This window comes from Cucurbita maxima, unplaced genomic scaffold (assembly GCF_002738345.1).
Source record: "Cucurbita maxima cultivar Rimu unplaced genomic scaffold, Cmax_1.0 Cma_Scf00001, whole genome shotgun sequence".
Classification (NCBI taxonomy): domain Eukaryota; kingdom Viridiplantae; phylum Streptophyta; class Magnoliopsida; order Cucurbitales; family Cucurbitaceae; genus Cucurbita; species Cucurbita maxima.
Window position 1 is genome coordinate 8,457,435 of NW_019272017.1, and position 18,455 is coordinate 8,475,889.

At 39.8% G+C, this 18,455-nt stretch overlaps 3 protein-coding genes across 4 annotated transcripts; 1 reads left to right on the forward strand and 2 right to left on the reverse strand.

Annotated features, from left to right (window-relative positions):
* Window positions 1-3,582: 3,582 nt before the first annotated feature.
* Window positions 3,583-7,186, forward strand: LOC111488592 (protein argonaute 7-like). Its single transcript, XM_023136425.1, has 3 exons — window positions 3,583-4,190; window positions 4,380-5,601; window positions 5,682-7,186. The coding sequence occupies exons 1-3, from the start codon at window positions 3,776-3,778 to the stop codon at window positions 7,123-7,125; spliced, it is 3,081 nt and encodes a 1,026-aa protein (XP_022992193.1). The 5' UTR covers window positions 3,583-3,775; the 3' UTR covers window positions 7,126-7,186.
* A 472-nt stretch (window positions 7,187-7,658) lies between these two features.
* Window positions 7,659-11,802, reverse strand: LOC111488617. 2 transcript variants are annotated; one of them, XM_023136479.1, is made up of 2 exons: window positions 8,723-11,802; window positions 7,659-8,047 (listed from the first exon to the last, which is right to left on the reverse strand). In XM_023136479.1, the coding sequence occupies exon 1, from the start codon at window positions 11,382-11,384 to the stop codon at window positions 10,302-10,304; it is 1,083 nt and encodes a 360-aa protein (XP_022992247.1). In that variant the 5' UTR covers window positions 11,385-11,802; the 3' UTR covers window positions 7,659-8,047; window positions 8,723-10,301. The 2 variants fall into 2 exon arrangements, with proteins under 2 accessions (XP_022992247.1, XP_022992238.1); XM_023136470.1 differs by having other exon boundaries at window positions 7,659-8,052.
* A 199-nt stretch (window positions 11,803-12,001) lies between these two features.
* LOC111482637 (probable protein S-acyltransferase 22) lies at window positions 12,002-17,323 on the reverse strand. Its single transcript, XM_023128527.1, has 9 exons — window positions 16,517-17,323; window positions 16,316-16,429; window positions 15,187-15,588; window positions 14,950-15,018; window positions 14,781-14,852; window positions 14,082-14,210; window positions 13,846-13,926; window positions 13,216-13,404; window positions 12,002-13,109 (listed from the first exon to the last, which is right to left on the reverse strand). Exons 1-9 carry the CDS (start codon window positions 16,556-16,558, stop codon window positions 12,324-12,326), a joined length of 1,884 nt encoding a protein of 627 aa, XP_022984295.1. The 5' UTR covers window positions 16,559-17,323; the 3' UTR covers window positions 12,002-12,323.
* Between the last annotated feature and the right edge of the window lie 1,132 nt (window positions 17,324-18,455).

An 18,455-nucleotide genomic window follows, 5' to 3' on the forward strand; every position in this document is an offset into this window, starting at 1 on the left:
TGAGGTTCTCCGTCCTTCAGTTTTCAAAATATTTGAATCCACGAGCCAATTCCATCTTCTTGGCTCCGAGTTTCCATGATCCGTCAATATACTACACAAAAATCATCGAATTCTCAACTTATAGTCCAATGTTTGAATATTAGAATAGGCATTTAAATTATTCATCGGGATACTGTTTTCCATGTGCAGTAATTGGAAGTCCAAACGAACAGTTGTATTAGAATAGTATTGCTGACTAGTGCAGTACTGAAGCATCCCCTATAGATCTGTAATTAACTAATAAGAGCAGGACAACGTGAAGGAAGCAAAGTCTTAAATTTGCATAGTTTGTTCTTATCTGCTAACGGATATTGTCCGTTTTGGTTAATTACATATTGCTGTCAGTCTCACGGTTTTTAAAACGTGTCTGCTAGGAAGAGGTTTCCACATCCTTGTAAACAATGTTTTTTTTCCCTCTCTAACCGACGTGGGATCTTACAATCCATTTTTTTAGGGGTCCAGCGTTCTCACTGTCACACCGCCCGGTGTTTGGCATTCCTTATAAGAGTGTAATCTTCTACTTAGCAGATACGTTTTAAATCCGTGAAACTACCCAACTATTTCTGAATTCACTTCTGAATTCACGGAAGGAAAACGAAGTTACAGAAAGTAAAATAGATGCACAAGCTGAAGTCACTCATCAGGGTCACTTTGATACGACTGTCCACAAATCATTATTTTTTTCCCCTTTTCATAGGTCTAAAACATCATTATTGCTAACTCCACTACTAATGAATTTTACTTTTGTCTTCTTTTGACCCAGGAAGTACTAATTAACTGTACTGCCCTTAGATTAGATTATAATTGTATGGCCTTTCTACCATATATGTATAACTTTTGCTTGAAAGTTTTCCCACTTCCTTATTGTCTTGTAGCTATGAATTTGACTTCGACTCAGGTTCACTTCTACACATTCAAAATCCATCAAGAAAAAGGTACGGAAGAAAGTCTCTCTCTCTCCCCCCTTGTGGGAGTTTCTACATTCATCAAATCTATTGCCCCACCTCATTTCAACGTGTGAAATCAAGCCTCTGATCTTTTCTTCATTGCCCAATCCATTGGCTACTTATTGTTCAGTAAAGATGACTTCTTCAAGAGGAAAGAAAAGAGCAATCATTTGAAAGACACATACCTCCTTGACAACTTAGTTTTCTCCTCTCCCAATGCGATCAAAACAAACCAGGGCTCCATCCAACTAGTAAATTGAGTGTAGTTGAAAGTATTCGTAATGAGAAAGATGTCTTCGATTCCCTGTAAATGATACATAAGTTTGAGCTGAACCTTATGATTGTGACCAGCAGCACCACCAAATTGGCATTATGCCGCCCACCCACTGTGTATTATTGGTGCGAGTATCTTCTAACTGGCACTTCTTAGATTCTCATTGATTGGTGAAACCCAAATAATTCATCATAATTTCCCGAAGATTTCTTCTTTTGGCTTTAATTTTCGTGTTCAAGCAAAGATTACGAGAATCAGTCCCAAGTGATTGCAACCCCATTAGTGTTACCTCTCAAAAGGAGAGGTTAAAAAGGATAATGTGTCTGCTTCCTTCACTACCCACCGGTCTACCAAGTGATTACCTCTTGCTAGGATCTCATTCATCCCACTGAACCAACTTTGGTCTTTTCATTGCACACAACTATTATTAAAATAAAGAAGATACCACTACTTTCCACTTGAGGTTATCAATGCCTACAGGGGTAAGTAATTTAGTTCTGGCAAGGCAACAATTATAGGTAGCTTTTCTTATGTGTTCTTAAAGTGATTGTTACCACCAGAAAGAAGAACTTAATATGCAAAATTTCTACTGACTTGATTGACTTAGACTAGTAATGACTTTTATTGTCAGGTCGAGCAAAGCCTAAAATGTTGGCCGATCCGACAGAAAGCCAAAAAAATTGGCGACTGCGGTGATATATTAATGGTGAAAATGGAAAACAGTCGACATTAGTGGTTGTGATGAGTTGAAATACTGTATGGAAAAACCAGAGAAGAAAAGGCAAGAGGAGAGTCACCTTTCTCAAGTGCTGAATACCCCATTTAATATTTATCCTCCATTCACTCCACCAATCATGTAAACCAGGAAAATGTAGGAAAAGAGCACAAAAAGGTGGTTTTTGCAGATGCCTTATACTATTTTTTTTTAATTCTAATTTCTCTCTCTTTTTTTTTTTTTTTGGTACAAATTAGAGCGAAAGATTTGAACCCCACTCATCGAACTTTTTCGATTAAACTGTTGTTATCATTGTCAAACGCCCCTTATCGTGCCTTTTTAGTACTTAAAAAACTGAAATAACGTGCCCGACACCTTGTGGTGTGAGTTTCTATACTATTTATCTGTGGAGTAAAGCATGAATGATATCTCTATCAACACAATTTCTACTTGTCTAGTTTGTTCATTTTTTTCTCAGATGTTTGGTATTTGGATAGGGAGATGTCATTTGTCGTAAGGACTGTTTGGTGGATTGGATGATAATCCAAATAAGAATTTATGATTAGAAATTTTGAAGCAAATTGAATGTCAAAATCAGGTACCAAACAGTCTTGTCTTTTCCATTGTTTACACATATTCTGTTGCTTTTCACTTCCTACCTACTTGTTTTCCACTGTTTCACACTGCTACAGACGGAGCCCAGGAAACTGTCAACTTATTAATTGTTCATTTTCATTAACTACTGTCTTTCCAGCTTTACATTCAAAGCCCTTTCAACAATACCATTTCAAATTTCTTGTAATTCTTGGTTTGGTTTAGCTATGTGGTTTGCAGATCTTCAAATGGAATCAATATTTTTTTTTTCGAGTTCATCAATTGCAGGATGGAAGATCGAAAATCTAAACCGAGTAGACAATTGTTGTATCAAGAGGCAATCTATACAAATTTTGAATAAATCCTAGTAGAAATCACAAAGGTTGATTTTGTTTCTATAATAATTCGTTCAAATAGAATTTTGTTTGCTTAATGAACAAAATGAAAATTTAGACAAAAATTAATCAGAGTCTATAATAGTGGGTCATATCTGCTCTTTAAGTTGCAATTAAAGAACATTTCATTAAAAGAGCGTGGAGATCGAAGAAATACGAACTCTTGTTCAACGCATAAATAATTGACATCAACAATGGATAAAAATAAAGATCAAATCAGTTGTTTTTGCAATCAAATTTAAAGTCGAATCTATTATACTAAAATTCAGTATTTTTTTTTAGTACAATAAGAAGAATTACGAAGATTTGAACCCCGAACTTGAAAAAATACACATTAACTATCACTTAGTTAGGTTTACTTTGTGATACTTGGAGGATTAAAAAGGAACTTTCTTCATGAGCACTAAATCTGATTTAGTTGGAGAGGAGATTCTAGGTCTGGTCTACAATGGCTACAGTGGCTAATAAGTAGAGAGATAGAGATACCGGTAAATCCCATATGTCCAGCTTTACAACCAGACATACCCCACTTCCACCTTTTCCATTCCAGATATTATACAAAACGGCATAAAACCTCCACCATGCCCAGACATATTGAACCTTAAGAACCCAAAACCTTCTCTTTCTCTCTCTCTTTTTCCCTCTCTTTCTCTCTGCGGCAGCTGGCTACTACAGTCCCAGAAGGGACTGAGATACCTTGCAGTGGATATAAAGAAACAAGAAACACACAACCCATTTCTCACTCACTGTTGTATTTCACCACTGCACTTTCTCTCATGCTCATCAAACCATTTCTCTCTTAAATCGAATCATGGAAGACTCAGACGAGCCCAACGCTACCAGCAAATGTAACAACAAAACTGGGAGTTTCAAAGCCAGTATCAACCTTCATCCTCCTCCTCCTCCTCCTCCTCCTCCTCCTCATCATCATCATCATCATCATCATGTTCATCGCCATTATCAGCATCACCAGCTATGGCAGTACTCAAATCAGTACGCCTTTCGTAACCAAAACCAGTTCCAAAGATGCTATCCTGTTATTCTACCTCTTCCCCTTCCTCTTCCTCCTCCTATTCCTCTGCAACTCGCTCTAGCTCCTGCTCTTCCTCCAAATAGAACCACCGCTAGACCAAAAGCCCACTTGCAGAAGGCTTCCTGTAGGGTCAATAAACCTCCTCTTGCTGTCACCTCTGATACCCATGTCCCTATATTAAAGATTTCTCCAGGTAAAGCTATGTGAAAGCCCTTGTTCATTTTTTTTTTCTTTTTCTTCTTCTTCTCTCTCTCTCTCTCTCTTTTATCTGTTTTCTTTGATTAGGGATTTTTTGACCTCTGCATTTCCAGTGTCTTAAGTGGGTGGATTGTAATCATTCTGGCATTTTTTTTTGGCTCTTTGAACACGTGCATTCATTCAGCTCCAAAAGGGCTACTACGACTGAAAAGCAGTTTGCCACTTAAAGGAGATAATGGAAAGGTGAGTGAAAGTAAACCAGAGGTATTAGTGGCTGCAAGAAGACCAGATTCTGGAGGTATAGAAGGGCCAGTTATTCCTCTTTTGGCTAACCATTTCCTACTTCAATTTGACCCTTCACAACGTATTTACCATTACAATGTAGAAATCTCTCCCAACCCTTCAAAAGAAGTTGCCAGATTGATCAAACAAAAACTTGTAGAGGACAACTCGGATTTGCTCTCTGGGGCCTCTCCTGCTTATGATGGCCGCAAGAATCTTTACAGCCCAATTGAGTTTGTAAGAGACAGGCTTGAGTTCTATGTCAGCCTTCCACTTCCCTCCAGCAGGATGAAAGTAACCCAAGGAGAGATCGAACATAAGCAAGCATTCAAACTCTTCCGAATAAGTATTAAACTTGTCTCAAAAATTGATGGGATGGAACTGAATAGATACTTGTCAAAAGAGGGAGATGATTGGATTCCAATTCCTCAGGATTATCTTCATGCTTTAGATGTTGTATTGAGGGAGGGCCCAAATGAGAAATGCATCTCTGTGGGAAGATCTCTGTATTCAAGTTCAATGTGGGGGAGCAAAGAAATTGGGGGAGGAGTTGTTGGCTTGAGAGGCTTTTTCCAAAGCCTTAGACCCACACAGCAAGGCTTGGCTATGAACATAGATTGTTCTGTCACTACTTTCCACGAGAGCATTGGAGTGATTCCCTACTTGCAAAAACGTCTTGATTTTCTCAGAGACCTTTCTCAGAGGAAGACAAGGGGTTTGACCAGTGAAGAAAGGAGAGAAGTGGAGAAGGCTTTGATGCATATTAGAGTTTTTGTTTGTCACAGAGAGAGTGTTCAGAAATACAAAGTTTATGGCTTAACAGATGAACCTACTGAGAGTCTCTGGTTTGCAGACAGAAATGGGAAGAATCTAAGATTGGTGGGTTACTTCAAGGATCATTATAACTATGACATTCAATTCAGGAATTTTCCTTGCTTGCAGATTAGTAGGAGTAAGCCATGTTATCTTCCTATGGAGCTTTGTATGATTTGTGAAGGGCAGAAATTCCTTGGAAAGCTCACTGATGAACAGACTGCAAGAATGCTTCAGATGGGTTGCCAGAGGCCAAAGGAAAGGAAAGCTAATATAGATGGTGTCATGCAAGGTTCTTTTATGCCAACCAGGTAAATTTGAAACTTTATTCTCAATTTGCTTGAGAGCTCTAATTCACTTTCTAATACCATTTGTCTGCTTTGGCTGGCAGCGGGGTCCAGGGAAGAGAATTCAGCCTCCAAGTCTCGAGGGAAATGACCAAATTAAGTGGGAGAGTTCTTCAACCTCCCAAGCTAAAGCTTGGTGACGGCGGCCAGGTTCGAGATCTTATTCCCTCCCGCCACGACCGCCAGTGGAACCTTGTCGATTGCCATGTTTTCGAGGGAACAAGAATCGAGAGGTGGGCATTGATAAGCTTCGGCGGTAGCTTAGATCAGAGATCTAACATTCCAAGATTCATAAACCAGCTCTCAAGAAGGTGTGACCAATTAGGCATATTTCTCAACAGCAAAACAGTCGTACCACCTCAATTTGAACCAACTCAAGTACTCAACAGTGTCACGCTGTTGGAATCAAAGCTTAAGAAGCTTATTGGAGCTGCATCTAACAGCCTTCAGCTCTTGATCTGTGTGATGGATCGGAAGCATAAAGGCTATGCAGATTTGAAACGCATCGCCGAGACGAGTATCGGCATCGTTAGTCAATGCTGCCTCTATCCAAATCTTGCCAAGCTAGGCTCCCAATTTCTGGCCAATTTGGCTCTTAAGATCAATGCAAAGGTTGGTGGTTGCACTGTTGCATTATACAACTCGTTACCTTCCCAAGTACCACGGCTACTTCGTATCAATAAGCCCGTGATCTTCATGGGCGCAGATGTAACTCATCCTCATCCCTTGGATGATTTTAGCCCCTCCATAGCTGCTGTGGTTGGTAGCATGAATTGGCCAGCAGCAAACAAGTACGTCTCTAGAATGAGATCACAAACACACAGGCAAGAAATTATTATGGATCTCGGAGCAATGGTCGAAGAGCTGCTCGAGGAATTTTATCAAGAAGTGAATGAACTACCATCACGAATTATATTCTTCAGAGATGGCGTGAGCGAAACCCAGTTCTTCAAAGTGCTTCAAGAGGAATTGCAGGCTATAAAAACAGCTTGTTCACGATTCCACAACTATAAACCTCCTATAACTTTTGCTGTTGTTCAAAAGAGGCATCACACAAGATTATTCCCATTCAAAGTCGATCCATCTTCAAACCAAACTGAGGTTCTTGATGAAAACATTCCTCCCGGGACGGTTGTTGATACTGTAATTACTCACCCAAAGGAATTCGATTTCTATCTCTGCAGTCACTGGGGGGTGAAGGGAACAAGCAGGCCTACGCATTATCATGTCTTGTGTGATGAAAACCAGTTTACTTCTGATGAACTTCAAAAGCTGGTTTACAACTTATGCTACACATATAATAGGTGCACGAAGCCTGTTTCACTAGTACCTCCAGCTTATTATGCTCATCTTGCTGCTTATAGAGGCAGACTTTACCTCGATCGATCCGATTCGACAGCCAATACGGTCTCTCGAGCTGCCCCTCCGAAAACAATGGCTCTACCAAAACTTAGCGAAAATGTTAGGAAACTAATGTTTTACTGTTGAATTTTGTTGTAGTCTCCATCACGATGCAATCAATATATATTTTGATGCCATTGAACAAACTGCATCCAGTTCTTCCCTTACACACGAGTAAGATGAAGTGAATGCCTGTGTTCCCTGGTAAATGGTAACACATCTGAATCTTACAGCTAGTTAAGCCATATCACCTATACACTATGAAATGATTCAACAAGTGAAGCTTCTTGCAGAATGGTGGTGAAGATAGACTCATTTAATATAAGATGAAAGTGAAACAGTAAATTTCCATCTGAACCCACCAACCACATCTGCATTATTTTCTTGTTGATACTGCAAAAGATGCAGAGGCTAGGCCATAGAATAATTCATAGATATTTCTGATGAACAGTAACATATTTTTCGTTATACTTAATCCTATGAAACTGTTAATTCACAGTGATGAACAGTAACATACAACTAGTTCATATGATTACACAAAATAATTATTCTATTATTATGCGTCTAAAGTAAAAGTAGTTGATCAGGTGTAAAAGGAAAAGAAAATGATGAGAGAAAAATTACAAAAAGAAAAAGAACTTTATAGAGGAACATATCATATTTTATCAAAGCAATAGAAAAGTGAAAGACAAAGTGTTGGTGTTGCAAATTCAGAAGCTCCCCCAGCCTTGGATTTAAGAAAAAGAAAAAAAAGGAGAAGGCAAGCCAATTACCGCATCCAAATTGTCCAAACTGACCCCAGAAATGCACCACTCATACTGACATAAGTGCAGAAAGAGATCCCACAAGCCACAGCAAAAAAAACAGAGAAGAAAACAGAGAAGGGCAGTTTGGGGAAAAGAGAGGCAAAAATTGGCAGACAGTACGGACTCATGCAATGCAATGCCCATTAGGAATCATAAAGAAGAAGAAAGGCAGAGTAAATAGACTTTTTGAGTTCCCATTTTGTCTGCACTGGAAAATAATTAAATAATTAAATAATTAAATAATTATAATTAAATAATTAAATAAGAGCCCACACCTTTTCTTTTATTTTTTATTTTTATTTTCTTATGGCAGTGTGAGATATAAAATATAAAATTTAATATTTAATGAATCAACTAATTTTTTAAAATAAAATTTGAAAGTACATTTATTAAAATAAAGTGAAACACGTGAAAACTAAAACTAAAAATTATATTATGATATCATAACAGAGGTGGAGATCTAACTTTTTTTTTTTCAGATTGAAAAGAAAATCTCAAGAATTGAACTGTGTTCGTTGGCTTCCCTCTTAAAATTTGAACTCGAATATAAAAAGAAACAGAAATCGGCACGAGATCTATGGTGATAATCTCGAGAGAACAAAAAAAGAAAAGTTGTTATTAGATCGAAATTGTAGGTTAGAAGAAGATCGAGTTGACCATGGAATTAGTGTAGTATGGTTGTAGGTTTAATAGGCATGGTTCTTGAAATTCGTGGAAAAGAAGACTAGGTTATCTTCTCAGGGGAAGTTAAATGAAATCGGATACGAAAATCAAAATCAAAATCAGAATCAGAATCGAAAATCGAGGCGAAATTGGAAGAAGAAGGGGAAAAAAAAAGTGAAATACGAAACAAGATTGGGTAGTGTCGGTGATGGAACCTTATTCTGGAGGAGGATGCAGAAGATGCATCAGCTGGCTCAGTCCCCAAGAATCCGCATCTACATAGCGCCAATGGCGACCAGCTATCTATCTGTTTGTGGCGTAACGTAGCGTCGGTTTTCAAGGAACCGAAGGAAGGGCCCCCTTCCCTCATTCAGACTGACTGCTTCTTTCGTCCTTTTCCACCGCCTGCCCTTCATTCCATCGGACGCATCTCTCTATCTCTCTCTCTCTCTTCTTATCTAACGGTCTCCATTGCGTTTCCTAATCTCACAGTTCAGTTCGTCCCCAGAATTCGCATCTCCTTCCAGTTTCGTTTCATCTCCTTCTTTGGGATTTACATTCACGCGCTCATCTACGTTTTCTCCTCTCTTCTGTCTGTTGCAGAGCACAGTGCTGTTGTATATTTTCTTAATCTCGTCGTCGATCTCCATTGTTTGAAGATATTTGGGTCGTCGAATTGTGGGCTCGAACCTGTAGCCCAAAAGTATATGTGATAGGATTCATGGTGGCCTTCCTTCATGCCCGTATTCGATATGAAGCCCACCTACGATGATCTCTTGATCGAAGGAATTGATGTCTTTTTTGTCCATGAAGTTTCAACGGGGACATTTTTAGTCCCTTAAATTTCAAATGGTCACTGACCACTTAGTCCCGGAGTTAGCCTAATGAAATCGTGACATGGTTTCATCATCCCTCCTCTCTCACCTTTCCCCATTGTTGTTGTTCGCTGATCGTCGATGCTAAACGCCACTCCGTCGTCATGGTCTGTTGATGCCGGCGGTAGCGATGTTCTAGAATCTGTGGTTCTCAAATCTCAAACAACAGTCCTATGTTCCCACAGATTCAGGAACAAAACCCACACTTGATTCACAGATGTGCAGGAACAAAATCCCAGATATAAAAAATGCATTAAACTTTAGTTGATAGGAATCATGGGATATTGGAACACATGAGGATACTTTGAATAAATGGTGAAGAACACACCTCAGAATGCATAGATAATCTGTAAGTTTTACTAAGCTATTCTCATTTAACCAAATCTCATATCACATCATTCCAATATTTAAGGGAAAGAAGAACAGCAAGTGCAGCAAGCCAACTGAAGAAATCAGAGCAAAATAAAGCAATTTAAGTGGAGAAAAGTTGGAAGCCGCACCTCGAACAGTCTTAATAACTTGTTCCAGAACAATCAGATGCAGAAATGCTGTCCAAAATGAAAAATATCATATCATAGAACATAAACGGGCGGCCTCTAATGCACATTTCGCCAAAACCCCACATCTTCATTGGGATCTTAATGCGTTTTTCCAAATGATCATCCTAAGTTGGTCACTACTTCTCTTCAACTATCTACTGCACAACATCGTTTCTCATACCACCAAATGGTTGTTTACATTCTATAAATAGTCACTGAGTATGCCTCTAGCACTAGAAAACTAATCAACCTAAGTTTTCCAAGCATTTCTGTGATTCTTCACATCTTAGGCTGATCAATGTAGCAATATATATCCATTTCTATGAAGTATCCATCAACAATGGAAGACGTGTGTCTAATCAATCTATGAAGCTATAAAATCAAAGAATACCGGTTGATTCATCCACTGGCGTATCCAAAGTTGAATCTTGTTCACCATTTGATATCGCCATACTTGAAGATCTGCAGCTGAAGTAAAAAACTGCACTCATCATTGAATCAGTAAGGACAACAAATGAATACATAACCACCAAAAGAGGGCCTTCCCATATCCTGGACGACCCATCTCCATAGCTCAGCGTCTTAACCCTATGCTCAAACAAGCCCTCCACAAACACAGTCCCGATTGTAGATACCAGAAATATCAAAAGACCCACTTGAGTCTGACCCCTAATAAGAACACACGATCGAAGCAATGCCCCAGGTCCTGCAATGTCTTCCAACACACAGATAACAATGGATATGTTGCAGATGATAACAGCATTAGCAAAAATAACAGAGAAGATAAGCCCTACGATCACTGCAGCAAATACAATTAGATCAGGCGAAAACGCCAGTGTGTAAAGAGTACAGCAAACGGCACCAAGCAGGACCAAGAACATGGTAAGACAACCAACAATCGCAAGACACGCCGAAGCATACGTGAGGAGAAGACGATTCCATATATTACGAACTATAGCAAAAAACTGGCTCGCTTCGGACCTTTTTTTTGCATATGTACAATCCACCGTATGAACGACGGCCGCTTTTGATACCAAAGAAAGAGTAACGAAAAAAGGAAAGCACATAGCCGAGGCTAGAATCGACTCTGCAAATCTCTGGCATGAATGTTCGATGATAGGTATCAATGGGAGTCCACTGGACTTGGCAATTAATACCAATCGAATAGTGAGCATCTTGACAATCGACTCATCGACTAACACATTGGATAGAAACACAGCGGAAACAGGACAAATGAGCAAAATAGCAATAACCACAAACGCAGTAGAATTAAAGCGAAGAATCCGAACGGTTTCTCTCAAGATCTCCAATGCGCTCATAGAGTGGAACTGATTTTCAGGTTCGATCCGAAAATCAGAGGGTTGTGACGACACAGTAAGCAAACGAAAATCTTGGCATTCTTTACTCGTCGGAGGAGGATCCCGGTGGATTTCGGGAAAATTGACAGAAGAAGACAGTTCCATTTCCAGTTTGCCGTCCTTAAATCCAACACGAGATCCGGGTAGAGCTAAAAGAAGAGAACCCCCATAAAAGCAGGTAGCAGATATGGCAATTCAGAAGGGTCAGATCTGGGGAGGTGAAAAGGGGGATTGCCGCGTCATTGACAGGGAACGATGGGAGCTAGAAGATGCTGTTCGAATAAAGGGAAAAGTAGGGAAGATGAAGTGAAAATGGAGGGAAGGTCCGGTGGAGGAGCAATGGAAGGCGGAAATGGCAAGAATTGAGAAAGAACAGTAGAAGTCTGTGGAAGGAAATCGAAATGGAGAAGGAGATTCGGCGATCCAGACGTCAAATTCCGCGTCCTTTCTTCAATCTGTCATCTCTGTCGCCTCTCTCTTTCAGAGACAGACCTCCTCAGACAAACATCGGCGTCAAACACGATCAGCGATGAATTAATTATAATTAAACCTTTATTAAAATTATTAAAAAATATATTTTTTTAACTAATTTTTAATTTTTTTTTGGAAAGATTAATAATATAACCACAAATGTAAACCTAAGATGACAAAGTGTAATGCCGCCATTTCATCAAATAGGTTATGTATGGGTACAGAATTGACAACGTGACTGGAAAACAATGTAGTGTTGAAGCGCATCATTGAAGATGAATCATAACAAGAATTCATCCGTTGAAACTAACACAAGTTCACAAAAGCAATCCAAGCCAAATCCCGGAGTTTCGAACAATAAACTAATAAATTCGACTGTCGAGATCGGCATCAGCTAACTCAGTTTTCTATTTTCATCTTCTGTGATGTCTTGATTCTCTGATTGCAGAGCCAAGACAGTGTTTCACTTTACAGAATAGGTTGTTTGATTGATGCTTGAATTCCTTGGATGGAGAATGAAAGAATTACTAGCTTTGCACCGGGACGATATTGGGATGAACCTGTTCGGAAAGCTCATAATGGGGTATGTTTTTGGTTAATCTGGTTAGAAGATGATGCTTGCAGTTGGGCAAGCCTCTCTTCGTGATCTGAACCATATAAGATGTTGTTCCAGGTTGTCGGTCGTTGAACAATCCTCGAAGGAACACGATCGCTGTCCTCCCCACCTGAAGCTTCATATCCATCACTTGTTGACCTTGACAGTGGAAGTCCCTTTAGAGCAGCAGCTGCATTAGCTGCGGATAAACCCGTGAGTCTCTTAGACTCTTCAGCTCCGGAGGAGGATATTCGAAATGGATGGATGTCGGGCGAGTCCAAACTGCTCTCTGGAGAAGAGGCGACCATGGTGGAGCTCGACATTGCTCTACTTGTTTGGAAAGCACTGCGTGCTTCAAGCTGAAGAGGACCAAGGCTGGTTGATGTGCCAGAGAAACCTTTTTCAACAGCTTTTGCTGGAATATTCGTCACGCGTTGCATAGGTAGATCAGCTGGAAGACGCACTCGTTTATTCCCTCGCCTTCTATTATTTTCAGGTCGTGAAACCATTCGATGACTACTACTGCCAAAACCGCTATCTGTTTCTCGTTCAAAAGGAGTTGCTGATCTAACCACAGGCTGCAGAATTTTGGACTTCTTCCTTGCTTCTGCAGCAGCCTTTGAAACCTCATCAGCATTTAGTCTTGCAAGAGTCCATGGGCTGATCCTTACAGCGGCGGGGTTCTTTTTCTTTGTTATTTCTTCACTAACCGTCCTCTTTCCTAGAGAACTAACAGACCCCGTCTCTGGTGGAATCACATCAAACTGAAAGGAAAAACAAAAACAGGTACTCACCCAACGGCAAATGCAGATTGATTTTCAATATTTATAACTAGTTTGAACAAGCTTCAGAAGATCGACTTGGTTTTACCTGATCTTCAAGAAACAAGCGTGGCGGAGTGCACCATGCACCTCGGTGGAGAGTAGAGAACGAGCTCGCACTGCTTAGTCCAGTTAATGAGCTGACAACAGACATTTGAGGACTTTGCTGGCCACCAACTCCCTGTTGCTCTTGCTCCTGCTCCCTTAGAGCTATGATATAATCATATGTTGTAATTCCCTGTTTCAGATGTAAATGCAGACAATTCAGTAACCTACCAGCTCAAGCCTACCGCTAGAAAATATTGTCTCTCAAGGTTTTAAAACGCGTCTGCTAAGGAGAGGTTTTCACACCCTTATAAGGAATGCTTCGTTCTCCTCTCCAACCGATGTAGGATCTTACAATCCACTATCCTTGGGAACCCAAAGTCCTCACTGGCACACCGCCCAATACCTCACTTTGATACCATTTGTAACAACCCATGCTCTCCGCTAGCAGATATTATCATCTTTGGACTTTCCCTTCTGCCTTCCCATCAAAGATTTAAAACGCGTCTGCTAGGGAGAGGTTTTCACACTCTTACAAGGAATGCTTCGTTCTCCTCTCTAACCGATGTGGGATCTCACGATAAAAAACGACAATAAAAGCAGAGAAAAGAGAACATGCAGTTGCTGTACTTGCCTTCTTTATGAGAAGGATGTGAAAAAAGAAGAGTTGAGCAAGTGGCAGTGTTGCTATCATAGCCAAGATCGTACAAACCGCCTGAAAATGGAAGTTATAGTGAGCAGTTCAGAATGGATGATGATGTTATTTATGTTTCTTGTAGGGAAAAAACAATTCAAACTGCTCAACATTTCAACTTAATTTAGCGAACCAATCATGCTTCAAAAAGTCGAGCAATGGTCAGGATCACTTACCACTACGACAATGAAGGGTGCCAAAGAAAAACTGCTACCCAACTTCGAGGAGATCTCCACAGAGAAACGTTTTTTCTCGACCACACAGCAGATCAAAACAAGGATTCCACTCGACCATTGTACAATAAGCTGCAATCTCAACCTGTCAATAACTAATTAAAATAAAACTGACATGAAAAGTAATCTACTCTGGTGGGATGGTCTTGAGGTGTTGTCATGTTGCAAGGAGAGATTAGGGTCGTACCATAAAGGGTAGTAGGTGTGTGTTGAAATTAAGAAAATGTGAGATCCCACATCGATTGGAGAGGGGAACAAGTGTCAGCAAAGACGTTGGACACGAAGGGGGGAGGATTGTGAGATCTCACATCGATTGGAGAGGAGAACGAAACATTCTTTACAAGGGTGTGAAAACCTCTCCCTAGTAGACGCATTTCAAAAACTTTGAGGGAAAGTCCGAAAGGGAAAATCCAAAGAGGACAATATCTGCTAGCGGTGGGATTGGGCCGTTTGTTTGGTAAAAGATGTTAGCAACCTAAGGGCAGCTATCCTAAAAAGAAACTCATATATCTATGGTTAAGGGAAATAGCTTTTCCACAGCTCAGCATATTTAAAAAAATTATCTGCCATCCAATTGTTACACTCTGAGAAGTAAGCAATGCTTCGGAATTGTACAAGAACAGAGAGAAGGCTCGAACTTACCAGGAGGAGAGAGGTAACCATGAGGGTGAAAAATTGCCGATAGTTCTTCCGACCAATACAGTTGTTAAGCCACTGCAGAACCACAAAGTACAAAAGTTGTAAGAAAACGATCCGTGTAGCTGCTGGACTGAGGAAGGGAATGAGATGAAAGTTCAAACATTTTGTATACCCGGCAATGGTGATCAAAACGATCGACACATTTATCGCAAACTCGACAGTGCTTGCTGTACTTGAAAACCTGAACCAGAATATTGCTCAGATTAGTTAAACATAGAGAAAGATCCTGAGTTGAGTTTTTCTTATTCCAAATTATGTTTTGGTAAGCGTTCGTTAGAAGTTTTTTCGGTTTGGTCTCCTATAACCGACTAGTTTACTGAAACTACGAGCTCTTCAAAAGTTCAATCACCTCCACTTTACACAAACTGCAGTAAAACATGCCATCTTCACTCATGTGTTGCTCGGAAGATTCCTCTTTTGAACTCGAACAATTGCACACATATGCACAAGGGAAGCACGCCAACGAAAGACAGGACAACTTTGATGCTGGACTATCATTCTCTTTCTGCAGTAGGTCCTTAGAATTTGCATCTACACCACCAGTAGTATCTTTACCGACAGATTTTTCTTCCATAGAGACGGCATTGGGATCACGTGTGGATATCACCGATTCCTCACCGAGTTTAGAACTTTTATGTTGAGAACACTTTCCTTCATCCGGAATATCGACATACTTTTTTGATTTAAACACTCCCGAGTCTGCAGGGTCAGCTGCCGCACACCAGATATATAGGCCGAACACACACGTAATCTATAAGCAAAAGAGATGTCCTGAGCTTTTACGAACGAAGGAAACGAAAAACCAAGTTCCACAAAAAGATATCAATGATAAAGAACAGGCAGAATGAAGTGGCTTGCACATTTCATTTTCCAGATCTTGGAATTGAAATCAGCAAAGCTAGTAAAGAGCACAAGCTTGTATTTCGTCTCTGAATGCTCAAAACATCAAATATGATACACTTCATGGGGAAAGTATTCGAGTTCTAGAACTCTTTCCATCCACCACAGATATCCACAGACCCAAATTTCATACCCATCAGAAGAACTTCTATCAGTTACATACACCAACCTCATCTTATACATATAAATTGGTAATTGATAGAACACATGGGGTTCCAACACTACAATAAACAGGATTTGGAACCATCCCATTCTTCCAAGATAGCCCAAAAGCCATGAAGTTCAGGTTCATTTTGTTGGGTTGAAATATTGAAACTCCCTATCAGGCAACATTAGCTTCAAAGTTCATAAAGAGGCTAAACGAAGGGAACAAGGCGGAGCTAGATCATATGGGACTGAATGAGGGAGATCGAGAAATAAAAGAGATCTTACAAGTGGGGAAAGATCAAAATCGCAGAACCAAAAGATTAAATCAGAGACGCAAACGCAGACAGGATAGATCTCAGCCCCATCCGAACCATATTACAGAAGAGCAAAAAGAACATTGCATATAAAAGGATAATGGGGAGAGAGCTTACAAGAGGAGTATATAGGCCAATCATGACATACTGAAAAACCTTCGTCCCAACAAAGGGAGCAAAGAAGACATAGAAAGCAAACCCCAGAGCCAGAAATACAGCAACCGCAACCACCTTCAAGAAGAAAAAGAGAATCAAACTCAAATTCGGTGGAAATGTATGTATGATGAACGAAAAGAGAAAAGGGGAGGAAATACAAACCTGGAGAGGATGATATGGAAGTTGCCATCCGTGCTTCCTCATTGGGCACACCCAGAAGAATACAAACAATAATCAAAATGGCGAAAGTGAAGAAAGCAAGATAACAACAAGGAAACGAGATGGGGTTTCCTCCTTGAGCCTGAAATTCTGATAATTAACTCCCCCTTTTCTCCATTTCCCACAGAAACTACAAGATTTGCCACTGAAGTTTAGTCGTATTTGGGATTCAAATCAAAAGAAAAACAAAGAAGAGAAAGGGAAAGATAAGAGTATAGCTGAAAAGAGAATGTGAGCATTAAAAGAGTAGACAGCAAGGATGATTTGTCTGGCTTGACCGATTTGTTGTTTGGCTTGGCTCTGCAGCCATGGAGGCGAAAGGAGAAAGAACAGAAAGAGGGCCTGGCCTGGCCTGGCTCTGGGTTCTCTTGGGGTGCTTGCAAAAGCTTCCGTGAAGGAATCTGTGAACCCGTGAAGGGGAGGAGAGAGGAGAATCGAAAACTAAAAAGGATAGAAGCAGGGCTGGGTTTTGCTTTTGAACCCTATAATTACATCGCAACCTCCCTTTTACTTTAATCTTTCTTGTTTCTAGCGTTACCCTTTTTCCCTGGGCAAATCATGTGTTCCAGAGGATACACCACTGCCATTTTCATATCTCTCGCTTTCTAAATCCCACTTCCCTTCTTTAAAAGAACCCTTCAATACAATTTTCAACGCTCATTGCCTCTGGGTTCTTCTTCGACCAACAAAACAAACAAGTAGACTAAAGAAATTGGACCCCCTCACGCCTAAAAGCCCAAACACTTGTTAGCTGGTGTTACTTTCACTATTTTGAACGCAAATGAATTAAACCAAACCACTCCACTACTCCATTAAATGTTCTTCTGCTTTTCTTTTTGAATCTGTCCTTTTGTATTGAATTGGTAGTTGGTAACCCAGAAAACGATTAGACACCATCTTTTGTATTCACAATTCCATTCTATTCCTTCATTTTTTTCAAATTATATGCAAAAAAAGGTCAGAAAGTACAGCAAAAACACAGTGAATACTAGTTGATATGCCAAAACTTTAAGCATTTAGATCAAAATTCTGCCTTGGGCTCTTTAATTTTACACTTCCCACGCCATTATTGTAGTGAAATCTCATCTGGGTGATGAAATTCCAAGAACAGTACTTGATAAACAAGTGAGCTTAACGAACAAAACTTGAACTTGAATGAATCCCAATGAGAGAGAATGACATTACATTAAAGGAAACGTGAGATGTGGGTCAGTAACTCTCTGGATTGTGTGTAGTTTAGTGCCTAATTTTAGTCATTTTTTCTTTTGGAAGGAAAAAAAAAAAAAAGGTAAGGTTTTGGAAATGAACTTGGCATTTTGTTGTCAGTCATTGGGCTCCATGTAATAAAAAAAAAAAAAAAAATTAAATGCATTTATTCTATAAAAGAATTCGATTTTCAAATTAGAATGATATTGTATTACGAGGGGGTGTTCGTTCGTGGATTGAATTAGATCCGGTTGGAACGTTTTTTTAAATCCATTAGACACAAATAAATAAGCCCATAACCCAACTATAAAATGTGGTTCGACTTAGGTTTAGTTGATAAGGGTTTTCGAGTCTGTAGGTCTTTTGAACACTCATAAGTTTCAATTTTAACCCAAGTCAGCTCCATATCATGAAACGTGAAGAATAATATTAAACTTTTAATATGAATATTATTCAAATAACCATTTTTGACAATCTAGGTCAAATCCCTTGGCATCAACGGTTCATTGTCTCAAAATCCACTCCAACGGACAAGATGAAGGGGTACACAGACCATCATAGAGGCTCACCGCAGACAACCAGTACTCTGAACGTAAATTAAAAAAAATATAAAAACGCAGCGTTTCTGGCAGGGTAGCTCAACTGCATTAAATTCTTTTTGGAGGACTCACTGTCG

What these genes read in the sequence shown, in the direction of transcription:
- LOC111488592 (XM_023136425.1), top strand. Translation starts at nt 3,776, where the DNA reads ATGGAAGACTCAGACGAGCCCAACGCTACCAGCAAATGTAACAACAAA. An exon ending in TATATTAAAGATTTCTCCAG is followed by an intron (nt 4,191 to 4,379) that starts GTAAAGCTATGT and finishes GCATTCATTCAG; the next exon opens with CTCCAAAAGGGCTACTACGA. An exon ending in GGTTCTTTTATGCCAACCAG is followed by an intron (nt 5,602 to 5,681) that starts GTAAATTTGAAA and finishes TTTGGCTGGCAG; the next exon opens with CGGGGTCCAGGGAAGAGAAT.
- LOC111488617 (XM_023136479.1), bottom strand. Translation starts at nt 11,384, where the DNA reads ATGGAACTGTCTTCTTCTGTCAATTTTCCCGAAATCCACCGGGATCCT.
- LOC111482637 (XM_023128527.1), bottom strand. Translation starts at nt 16,558, where the DNA reads ATGAGGAAGCACGGATGGCAACTTCCATATCATCCTCTCCAG. An exon ending in TTCCATATCATCCTCTCCAG is followed by an intron (nt 16,430 to 16,516) that starts GTTTGTATTTCC and finishes TTCTTCTTGAAG; the next exon opens with GTGGTTGCGGTTGCTGTATT. An exon ending in GCTTGTTTCTTGAAGATCAG is followed by an intron (nt 13,110 to 13,215) that starts GTAAAACCAAGT and finishes TTTTCCTTTCAG; the next exon opens with TTTGATGTGATTCCACCAGA.